We start from the raw sequence: 12,267 nt of genomic DNA on the forward strand, positions 1-12,267 counted from the left end.
AACATGCAAACACCTTCATTCACATACTAAAACTCTACTTAAAAAATAAAATAAAACAAATTATACCAAGCACATTGCAAACAACTTTATTTATATTTAAATTTCAAAAAAGTTTAGGTACAATTATGGCTACAAAGTGTTCTTCAGGTATTTTAAAAAGACTTAATTGATCATGAACATTACAATTCATTACACTAATTGGATTTGTAATTGAGGCGGCCTTGTGGACTTTTAATTGGAAGGTGTTATTCCACTTAATAGTAAAAAAAAACCATTGTGGTGCGTTTGGCCGCAAAAGTGAGCACTTTTAATTATGAATGTGTAAATCTACTACAACTTAGTATTTTTACGATGAAGTATGTGTTAATGCGATGGTTTCGTATTGCTGCGATGTTTTCGCATTGCTGCGATGTCATTTGGCGTACGCCCACTTTGTGTAATACTGCGTACGAATGAGCAAAAATACGTTGGGGGCGGATGTTCGCTAATTTACTACATTAACGCAACTTTGCGAATAGGTTGTGCGAACGAAAAACTTAGCGACCAACTCGGAATGAGGGCCAGTGTTTCCCTGTTCTATAGATGCCAAATGTTTTACACAGGACACAAAGCCTATTAACACACACACAGGTAAGTTAAGTGAAAGGCCACTGATATGTTCTGAGTGTGGGAAATGTTTTACACAGAAATCACAACTTGTTACATATCAGAGAAGTCACACAGGTGAGAAGCCATTTCCATGTTCTAAGTGTGGGAAATGTTTTGCACACAAATCAGTTCTTGTTAGACATAACAGAAGTCACACAGGTGAGAAACCATTTCCATGTTCTGAGTGTGGAAAATATTTTGCACACAAATCACATCTTGTTATACATAACAGAAGTCACACAGGTGAGAAGCCATTTTCTTGCTCTGAGTGGGAAATATTTTACACAGAAATCACAACTTGTTACACATCAGGGAAGTCACACAGGTGAGAAGGCATTTTCATGTTCTGAGTGTGGGAAATGTTTTACACAGAAATCACAACTTGTTACACATCAGAGAAGTCACACAAGTGAAAAGGCATTTCCATGTTCTGAGTGTGGGAAATGTTTTGCACACAAATCAGTTCTTGTCAGACATAACAGAAGTCACACAGGTGAGAAACCATTTCCATGTTCTGAGTGTGGAAAATATTTTGCAGAAAAATCACATCTTGTTATACATCACAGAAGTCACACAGGTGAGAAGCCATTTTCTTGCTCTGAGTGTGGGAAATGTTTTACATGGAAATCACAACTTGTTACACATCAGAGAAGTCACACAGGTGAGAAGCCATTTCCATGTTCTGAGTGTGGGAAATGTTTTACACAGAAATCACAACTTGTTATACATCAGAGAAGTCACACAGGTGAGAAGGCATTTCCATGTTCTGAGTGTGGGAAATGTTTTGCACACAAATCAGTTCTTGGTAGACATAATAGAAGTCACACAGGTGAGAAGCCATTTCCATGTTCTGAGTGTGGAAAATATTTTGCACACAAATCACATCTTGTTATACATAACAGAAGTCACACAGGTGAGAAGCCATTTTCTTGCTCTGAGTGCGGGAAATGTTTTGCACTGAAATCAGATCTTGTTAGACATCACAGAAGTCACACAGGTGAGAAGCCATTTCCATGTTCTGAGTGCGGGAAATGTTTTACACAGAAATCACAACTTGTTACACATCAGAGAAGTCACACAGGTGAGAAGGAATTTCCATGTTCTGAGTGTGGGAAATGTTTTGCACACAAATCAGATCTTGTTATACATCAGAGAAGTCAAACAGGTGAGAAGCTATTTTCTTGCTCTGAGTGTGGGAAATGTTGTGTAAGTAAATCACATCTTGTTATACATCATAGAAGTCACACAGGTGAGAAGCCATTTTCTTGCTCTGTGTGCGGGAAATGTTTTACACAAAAATCACATCTTGTTAGACATCAGCGAACTCACACAGGTGAGAGGCCATTTCTATACTCTGAGAAATAAATCAGCTCTTGTTACACACAATAGACATCACTCAGGTGAGGAACCATTTTAATCTTCTGGAGTATACTTATCATTGCCCTGTGTTCTTCAAGGTTCTTATCCTATCTCCGTTGCTTTTTGCAATATACATACTACCGCAGGGTGAAATAATCAGATGTTATGCCATCATCTACCACTGCTGTGCAGATGACCTGTCTTTTGCTCCGGGTACCAATCCTAAATAGTTGTGTAGCTGAGCTCCAGGTGTGGGTGATGCCAGTTAGCTGTGATTCAGTCCTGGTGAAACAGGTCCTTATGGTAGAAGCTCACCAACAAAGGGCAGGGCTACAGCTCAGCTTTGCAAACCAACCAGACTTACACTTGGGGGTTCAGAGTTACAAAATGCTGATCATGTGCAGAATCTTGGTGTCCTGGATGGTGGAGTGACACTTAGACATCAGGTATCAGCCACAATCAGATCCTCATCTGAGGAACATAGCCAGACTCCAGCACTTATTTCCCTCTGAAGATCTACCTACAGTCATACATGTACTTGTATCATCACGCATAGACTACTGCAATGTCCTCTACCTGGGTCTCCCAGCAAAAGAATTGCACCGCTTATAGCTTGTACAGAATGCAGCAGCCAGGCTGTTACCTAACCAGCCCGTTCCTTCCACATAACACCCATTCTCTACTCCCTTCACCGGCTGCCTGTAAGATGGTGACTACATAATCTTACTGACTCTCCCAGCCCTACATGACCAGAGTCCATGGTACCAGAAGCAGCTTCTGCCTCCTTACTGCCCTGCTTTCTTCCACCTGCAGATGGATTGTTACCAGCAGTACCAAGAATCCCCAAGCAGTGCTGAGATGTCAGAGGTGGAGACAGGGTGGTGGCACTATTGCTGTAGAGGGGGCTGCCGGAGGCGCTGTCTGTGGGTAATATTGTCCCCAAGTAGTGCTGAGGTGTCAGTGGGGAGACAAGGCAGTAGTGGGTGGAGGCAGGGTGGGTGGCAGTAGTAGGGGAGACAGGGCGGTGGCAGTAGTGGAAGGAGACAGTGGTGGGAGTAGTGGGGGGAGACAGGGCAGATGCTGTTGTGGGGGAGAGACATGTCAGTGGCAGTATTGGGGGAAACGGTGGTGGCAGTAGTGGGGGGAGACAGCAGATGCAGTTGGGGGAGACTGGGTAGTGGCAGTAGTGGGGGGCAGTAGTGGGAGGAGGTGGGGGCTAGTTGGAGATGGGGCGGTGGCAGTAGTGGGGGAGATAAGGTGGTGGCAATAGTGGGGGAGATGGTGGCAATAGTGAGGAGAGACGGTGACAGTAGTGGGGAGGAGACAGGGTGGTGATTGTAGTTGGGGGAGACGGGGAGGGTGGCATTTGTGTGGGGAGACGGTTGTGTCAGTAGTGGGGGGAGACAGGGCGGTGGCCGTAGTGGAAGTAGACAGGTGTGGCAGTAGGGGGGGGGAGACAAGGCTGATGGCCGCAGTGCAGTACCAGGGGCTGCTGGAGGCAGTAAAGAGGTGTATGGGTGCCGCACAGAACTAGTTGATAATTAGACTTAATGATGATTATACTTCCTTATTTCTAATGAATCCCTTGTATGTGTTACTGTTATTTGCTGTGTCAGCCTTTATGTGTGTTCTGTGTAATAATCCTGAAAGTAGTGCTGCTACCGATCTCATATCATTTGTAGTAACTTGGAAAAGATGAGATATGAGGTGCACTCTGAAAGCTTATAGGGGGTTAATAATCAGAGGTGAACGCAGATGTGACATCACGCAGCCCCTGGAAAATGGTCTCGGCCCACCCACATTCACCCCTCAGGGATGCGACCGCAATGTGTGTGTCTGTGCGGCCACTGCGCATGTGAATTTTGTCACCACCAGCAAACTGCTGCGGGCCGCTATTGTTGCTGGGTCTCAATGACCCGCATAGACCTTTGGCTCTCCTGATATACATCTGTTTTACTTACCTGCAATACTACAATGTAACTTGAATTGTTTCTGTGCTTTAAGGATATTTTATCCATGTTGTGCAGAGTAAAGTATTTTTTAAGTTTAAAAAATAGAGAAAAATCTGTGTATTAAACATATGAAATAAAGTTGTTTAAAAACAAAAGATTTCCTTTTAGTCTTTTTATGTGTCTGTGTATTATCTTATTTCCAGATAATTGTCGCTATGGTGACAGAAACAATTTCCTGTTAATGTGTCACTTGTAGTGTTACTTTTGTGTCTAGCGAGTGGGCTCGGAAATGTTATCCTTTTCCTCGCAGCCCCAGTTGCTGGAGAAAATGAAGGAGGAGCTGTTGACTGGTCACGTTCCGCTTGAGTAGACAATTTTCTCACCAGCAGGTCTTTCCACCTCTGCAGACTTGTGTCCGGAAAGAGAGATACAACGTAGGCTTTAAACCTAGGATTGAGCACGGTGGCCAAAATGTAGTGCTCTGATTTGAACAGATTGAACACCCTTGAATCCTGGCAAAGCGAATGAAGGGCTCCATCCACAAGTATTTCCAGGGAAGACGTTAAGTCTAAGGGACTATGCACATGCCCAAATGATAATTGTTTTATGATCCTTCTATGTATGAACCAACCGATAGAGAGAATAATCCGAAAGTGTTAATACCAAAAATTAGCTAATCTGGTTGGAGGTGCGCCATTAAGCAAATTGCAATGACTGGTTAGGGGGTTTAGAAAAAAACGATAGTGGGCTTATATCTAAAGAAGCCTTAATGTGTGGCGCACTCTTTTTTCTTTATGTTTCATGAATAAATTAAAACAACTTTATTTTTATTTAAGAAAGATTTTTCAATAGACATGACATAAGGCAATTGATTGTCAGCCTGGAAAGACAAAAAATTAATGAAAGATATAAAATAATTTATATACCAACACTACCTATGTATGGGTATATGGGTAGAGCAATAACTGATATAAGCAAGTGAAATATAAAAGGGATTTAAACACAGGTTTTAATTATCAAATTTATGAGATCCTTTTACAACTGGAGCACTTAGGTTGTATGCAGTAGTAACGCTCTGCAGGGAGCACTTAGGTTGTATGCAGTAGTAACGCTCTGCAGGGAGCACTTAGGTTGTATGCAGTAGTAACGCTCTGCAGGGAGCACTTAGGTTGTATGCAGTAGTAACGCTCTGCAGGGAGCACTTAGGTTGTATGCAGTAGTAACCCTCTGCAGGAAGCACTTAGGTTGTATGCAGTAGTAACGCTCTGCAGGGAGCACTTAGGTTGTATACAGTAGTAATGCTCTGCAGGGAGCACTTAGGTTGTATGCAGTAGTAACGCTCTGCAGGGAGCAGCTTTAAAAGAGTTTTTTTCTGAGATCACAATCCCGTTGTGAAAGGATCTCATAAATTTGATAAATAAAACCTGTGTTTAAATCCCTTTTATATTTCACTTGCTTATATCAATTATTGCTCTACCCATTTACCCATAGGTAGTGCTGGTATATAAATTATTTTATATCTTTCATTAATTTGTCTTTCCCGGCTGACAATCAATTGCCTTATGTCATGCCTATTGAAAAATCTATCTTAAATTAAAATAATAAAAGTTAGGTTTTCATTTATTCATGAAACAAAAAAGAGTGTGCCACACATTAAGGCTTCTTTAGATATAAACCCTCCATCCATAAGTCCCACATACTTAATGGAATCGCTCCATCTTAGCTCCTCCTTCAATTTCTCCAGCTGCTTCTGCAAAAGCCTGATGAGGGGAATGACCTGACTTAGGCTGGCAGAGTCTGAACTGGCTTCACGTGTGGCAAGTTTGAAGGGTTTGAGAAACTTGCAAAACACGGAAATCATTCTCCATTGCGCTTGAGTCAGGTGTATTCCCTCTCCTTTGCCTGTATCGTAGGTGGACATATAGGCTTGAATGGCCTTTTGCTGCTCCTCCATCTTCTGAAGCATATAGAGTGTTGAATTCTCCCTCTTTACCACCTCTTGCATCAGTGTTTGCTGGCGCTCCAGTCTTTGGCACACAGTGGCTGAATGTCGAAAGTGGCCCGCAATTTTTCGGGCCACCGACAGCATCTCCTACACGCCTGTCGTTTTAAAAAAATTCTGCACCACCAAATTAATTGTATGTGCAAAACATGGGATGTGCTGGTATTTGCCCAGATGTAATGCACGCACAATACTGGCGGCGTTGTCAGATATCACAAATCCCCAGGAGATTCTAAGTGGTGTAAGCCATTGTGTGATGATGTCCCTCTGTTTCCGTAAGAGGTTGTCGGTGATACATAGCATAGCCTGCCTAGGAACGAGTTGGCGTTTGTGAGATGCTGCTAGTGGTGCCGCCGCTGTTGTTGCTGCAGTATGCAATAAATCTACCCAGTGGGCTGTCAGTCATGTAGTTCTTAGTCTGCCCTAGTCCACATGGCCATGGTTAAGTGGACACTGGGTACAACCTCATTTTTCAGGACACTGAGGACACTTTTCTTAATGTCCCTGTACAGTCCGGGAATCGCTTGCCTAGTGAAGTGGAATCTAGACGGAATTTGGTATCGGGGACACAGAATGTCCATCAGCTGTCTAAATCCCACTGCACTAATGGCGGATACCGGACGCACGTCTAACACCAGCATAGTTGTTATGGCCTCAGTTATCCGCTTTGCAACAGGGTGACTGCTGTCATATTTCATCTTCCTCGCAAAGGACTGTTGGACAGTCAATTGCTTAGTTGAAGTAGTACAAGTGGTCTTCTGACGATCGGCTCCCAAAAGCAACAACAGCTGCGGCGGCAGCAGCAGTAGGCGTACCACCAGATAGGAGAGGACTCGTCAGTCATGCCAGTGACATGGCCTGCAGGACTACTGATGTTCCTGACTGAGGAGGAAATTGACATTGAGGGAGTTGGTGGTGTGACTTGCAGGAGCTTGGGTACAACAGGAAGAAGGGATTTAGGTGTCAGTGGACTGCTTACGCTATTACCCAAAGTTTCTGAACTTGACAATGACTTCGGATGAATGCGCAGCAGGTGACGTATTAGGGAGGATGTTCCTAGGTGGTGAACATCCTTACCCCGACTTATTACAGATTGACAAAGGCAACATATGGCTTGACACCTGTTGTCCACATTTGTGGAGAAATAATTTGACACCGAAGAGGTGGCTTTCTTGTTTTTTTCCCAGGCATGTCAATGTGCTTTCTCATCCCATGGACAACAATTGTCTCCACTGGTGCCTTATTCAAACCAACCACATCTCCATCAGAATCCTTATAATAAACTTCCTCCTCAGTGCCAGCTACACCAATATCCTGCTCATCCCGGTGTACTTCTACAGTGACATCCTCAATCTCAATATCAGCAACTGGACTGGTGGTGCTCCTCCCAGCACTTGCAGGGGGCGTGCAAATGATGGTAGTATCCTCTTTCCATACAGTCTTGGGAAGGTCAGGCCTAGATATCGCAACCGCGGACACACTTGGACTCTCCTTGGGTATTTGCGATATCTCTGAACTCACAGATGTTTATTCCTGTGCTTTAACAAGCTTAATTTTATTCGAGAGGCTGGAGGGCTTTCATCCTCATGAGAAGCTGAGCCACCAGACATGAACATAGGCCAAGGCCTTAGCCTTACCTTGCCACTTTGTGTCGTGAATGGCATATTGCAAATTTTGCCAATTTTACGTTTCTCGTCAGATAATTTTTTTTATTCTTCCGATTATTAATTTTTGCTTCTTGGATTTTACACGCCATCTATAACATTGGGCATCTACCTTAGCAGATTAAGTTGATAGAATGAAATCGGCAATGTCATGACTGGTAGCAGCAGCAGCTTCAGCACTAGTATTAGGAACTGGAAGTGGTTTCTGATCTTGCACAATTTTTTACTCCAAATTGTTATTCTCCATTTCACAGGACAGCACCCTTTATTATTACAGCGCACAGAACAGTTCCCATTTATTTTCACAGCACCCCTGTATACTTACAGCATAGAAAGGCAGTGTAATGTTATTTGACCAGCAACACCCCTATATTTTACAGCATACAAAAGTGGGCTTTTAATTTTACCAACTGCACCCCTGAATTTTTATGACATACAGGACCAGTGTAATGTTATTTGAACATCAACACCCCTACATTTTACATTATACAGGAGCAGTGTGATTTTAATTTTTAACAACTGTACCCCTTAATTTTTATAGCATACAGGGCCAGTGTAATGTTATTTGAACAGCAGCACCCCTATATTTCCAGCATACAGGAGTAGAGTGACCCTGCACCCTGTACAACACAGTGACAGCCAGGACAACAACACCCATATACAGCTGCAGCACATGAAACACCAGTGACAGCCAGGACAGCACTCCTAACACAGCACAGGTACACTACAGTGTTAGGTGTGGCAGCTCTCGCCAGCGCCCAACCATTGCTAAGCAGCAGTGCTGGCGCGTCACGTCCGCCACGCCTCCTCCTGCTGCCAGGACGCTGTGCACACTGAGCCGCCGGACCCTTGGCAACGGGGATGCCACAGGCGGACCGCGTTCCCTGTTGCCTTATAATTAATTATCACCTGTCAGTGTGTGGTTGTGCAGCAGGGCAGCTGCACAACATTATCAAATTAGGTTCACTGCAGCGATTGGTGCAGATACCTGTTATATTCTCCCTCAGTGCCTTACACAGACGCTGGTGATAGCTTCCTGTGAGCTGTTCCTGCTCTGGAGAATTACCTGTTCGGTGTTCTGTGATCTGGTCTACCTGGTTCCAGTGGTCCTGTGTCTTGGTGTTCAGAAGTCTGTTGTTGCAGTCCTCCAGTCAGTAGAAACCAGTGTCTGTAATGTCGGGGTTCTCGTGTACCTGCGGTAGTTCCCCCCGGTGTTGTGAGTAGCGGCTTTTGCCGCGTCTTGTGACCTAGGCCGTAGTATTTTCGTTATACTTGTTGCTGGTGCTTTTGCGGAGGTTTTCCGCCCTAGCTGTCCTCCCCGGTACACGATTGTGCCATGTAGGGTGTGGACAGCATTACCTTTGTTCTCTTTTTCCACTGGCGGCCGTGCCGCACATACATTTTGTTTGAGTACTGTAGTAGCCCCTAGCTCTGTGTTTTATTTAGTTAGAGGTCCCCCTATCTCAGTTTACGCCTTGTCTCCAATTATGACCGGGGGGCATCGGAGTTGGGCAGACTAAATCTGCCCTTCAAACGCGGCTGCCGCGGGCCCAAGAAAACATAGTCTCGCAGGCGTAGACTGACCACGCAGGTGGAACAACGGAGTTAGGGTCCTAGGGGTTGCTGTTGAACTTCCCTCTTATTACAGCATCACGTTCCTGTGCCCGGGACTTACCCACTCAGAATCTTACGTTCAGAGCACAGAGAATGTAACATTATTACCGGCCCAAAAACCAAACAAAAAACAAACTAAATCTGATATTCAAACCAGGGTGGCCTTGAAATTCTGTCCTGATGAATCCGGCAGTACTAGGACAGAATCCCAGCCAGCTTTTAGCCAATCAGATTCAGGAACTCACTCAGATGGTGCAGGATCTTACCCTTCGGGTGAGGTCACAGGAAGATCTTTTACGAGCCTCCTCGGGTATGATTCCTGAGCCTAAGATGCACCTTCCTGATCGCTTTTCAGGTAACCGAAAAGATTTTTCACTTTAAGGAAGGCTGTAAACTTTATTTTCGTTTAAGGCCCCGGTCCTCAGGTACAGAGTCTCAGCAGGTGGGCATTGTGATGTCTCTGCTTCAAGGCAATCCACAAACCTGGGCTTTTGGGTTGAAATCTGATGAGGCAGCCTTGCTAACAGTAGATGCCTTCTTTAAGTCATTAGGCCTAGATAGGGAAGCGTCGGCCGAGAGCCACCTACGTGCACTTAAACAGGGTAAAAATCCTGCTGATGCGTATTGTACAGAGTCTCGCCGTTGGTCGATCGACTGTGGCTGGAATGATCCTGCCCTGTGCAGTCAGTTTCGCCTCAGTCTGTTGGAAGTAATCAAGGATAGTCTCATTCAGTACCCAGTTCTGGAGACTTTAGATAAGCTCATGGAGCTTGCTATCAAGATTGATCACCGTCTCCGAGAGCGGAGGGCTGAAAGAGGGGCTAATTTCAGGTCTAGTCCATGTGTGTATGCTCTCCCTGAAGACGTGGAGGAGCCCATGCAAGTGGGTCTCTCCCGGCTGTCCCCAGAAGAGAGAGCCAGAAGGCTAAATTCTGGGCTCTGCATATATTGTAGTGGCAAGGGACATGTTGCGCGTAACTGCCCAAATAAACAGGGAAACGCTCTGACCAAGTGAATTGTGAGGGGGTTCACTTGGGTCTGCAGTTAATCTGCTCAAATGATTCCTTGTTAGTTCCTGTAAAAATTTCTTCAGAAAATCTCAGTTCATTTGTTTCAGCCTTCATTGATAGTGGAGCTGCCGGGAACTTTATGGATCGTGCTTGGGCTCAGGCACTAGGGGGTTCCACAGCTTCAATTGGATAGACCTATCACTATGCATGGACTAGATGGTGGTCCACTTTCTAATGGGGTAATAACCCATCGAACCCCCCCGTACAATTGACAGTAGGGGCATTACATTCCGAAAAAATTTAGTTTTCCTCACCCATTGTCCGGCTGTGCCTGTCGTTTTAGGTCACCCCTGGCTTGCTCTTCCTAATCCCACCATAGATTGGCAGTCTGGGGAAATTTCCCGGTGGGGTTCCTTCTGTGTTAAAGGATGTATGTCTTGTCCAGTCCGGGTCGCGGCTGTCACTCCGGAACTCATACCTTCAGCATATCAGGATTTTGCTGATGTTTTCTCTAAGGGTAACGCTAATATCCTGCCGCCCCACCGGTCATATGACTGCACCATTGACCTTGTCCCTGGTGCCACTCTGCCAAAAGGGAGACTTTATGCACTATCTGAACCCGAGACTAAGGCCATGGATGATTATGTGCAGGAAAGCCTGAAGAAGGGGTTTATTAGACCCTCGAAATCTCCATTAAGTGCAGGGTTTTTTTTGTTGAAAAAAAAGACGGATCTCTAAGGCCATGCATAGACTACCGGGCCTTGAATAAGATTAAAAACACCTACCCCTTGCCGTTGATTTCGGTGTTGTTTGATCAGCTCCGCACTGCGGTTATTTTCTCTAAAATCGATCTCAGAGGAGCCTACAACCTCATCCGAATAAGATCTGGGGATGAGTGGAAGACGGCTTTCAGTACAAAGTCCGGACATTACGAATATCTTGTGATGCCGTTCGGTCTGTCTAACGCTCCTGCTGTGTTTCAGGATCTTATCAGCTCCAGTTCTCAGACACCCCAACCCTGATCTTCCCTTTATTGTCGAGGTGGACGCCTCAGAAGTTGGAGTGGGATCCATTCTTTCTCAGTAAGACCCCAAGTCTCTGGTGTTACACCCTTGTGCTTTCATGTCCAGGAAATTATCCTCCGCAGAATCCAACTATGATGTTGGTAATCGAGAGTTGCTGGCAGTCAAATGGGCTTTTGAGGAGTGGAGGCATTGGCTTGAAGGAGCTAAGCATATCATTACTGTGTTCACTGACCACAAGAATCTACAGTATATTGAATCAGCAAAGCGGCTAAATGCTCGGCAGGCGCGTTGGATGCTGTTTTTTACACAATTCAAGTTCTTCATCACCTACAGGTCCGGTTCTAAGAACACCAAGGCCGATGCCCTGTCTCGTTGTTTTCTTCCGGCTCACAATAACCACTTTCCGCAACTCCCATTGTTTCAACATCCGTCATCCGGGCCGGCCTCACACAGGATTTGTTCACACAGCTCGTCCAGGTTCAACAGCGGGCTCCCAGTGATACTCCTGTTGATCGTCTCTTCGTTCCTGAGTTCTTGAGAGGCAGTGTCCTCGCAGAGTTTCATAATAGTAAGGTTGCTGGCCATCCAGGTATTGCTAAGACCTCGGAGTTAATCTCTCGCTCGGTGTGGTGGCCTAATCTTTCTAAGGATGTTAAGGAATTTGTCATTTCCTGTCAAGATTGTGCTAAGCACAAAGTATCCCGATCCTTGTCGGTCGGGCAACTCACGCCTCTTGCAATTCCACTCAGGCCATGGTCACACATTTCTATGGATTTCGTGGTGGATCTTCCTCTTTCATCCAGGTTTCAGGTGATTTGGGTAGTTGTATACTGTTTTAGCAAAATAGCCCACTTCACTGCTCTTCCCCGATTACCCTCCACTCAAGTTTTGGCAGTTCTGTTCCTCTGCAATGTCTTCAGGCTCCATGGTTTACCTGTGGATATAGTCTCAGACCGGGGACCACAGTTTATTGCCCGTATTTGGAAACGTTTT

The 12,267-nt window shown here is 45.1% G+C and overlaps 1 protein-coding gene across 1 annotated transcript; it reads left to right on the top strand.

The window, feature by feature from the left end:
* Positions 1-1,149: 1,149 nt before the first annotated feature.
* Positions 1,150-2,047, top strand: LOC134984159 (gastrula zinc finger protein XlCGF17.1-like; the record flags this gene model as incomplete). The annotated part of the gene is made up of 1 exon (XM_063949783.1): positions 1,150-2,047. A coding segment is annotated over one exon (864 nt), but the record flags the coding sequence as incomplete, so codon positions are not given.
* Between the last annotated feature and the right edge of the window lie 10,220 nt (positions 2,048-12,267).

The sequence above is a fragment of the Pseudophryne corroboree genome (assembly GCF_028390025.1).
Source record: "Pseudophryne corroboree isolate aPseCor3 chromosome 3 unlocalized genomic scaffold, aPseCor3.hap2 SUPER_3_unloc_39, whole genome shotgun sequence".
Taxonomy (NCBI): Eukaryota; Metazoa; Chordata; class Amphibia; order Anura; family Myobatrachidae; genus Pseudophryne; species Pseudophryne corroboree.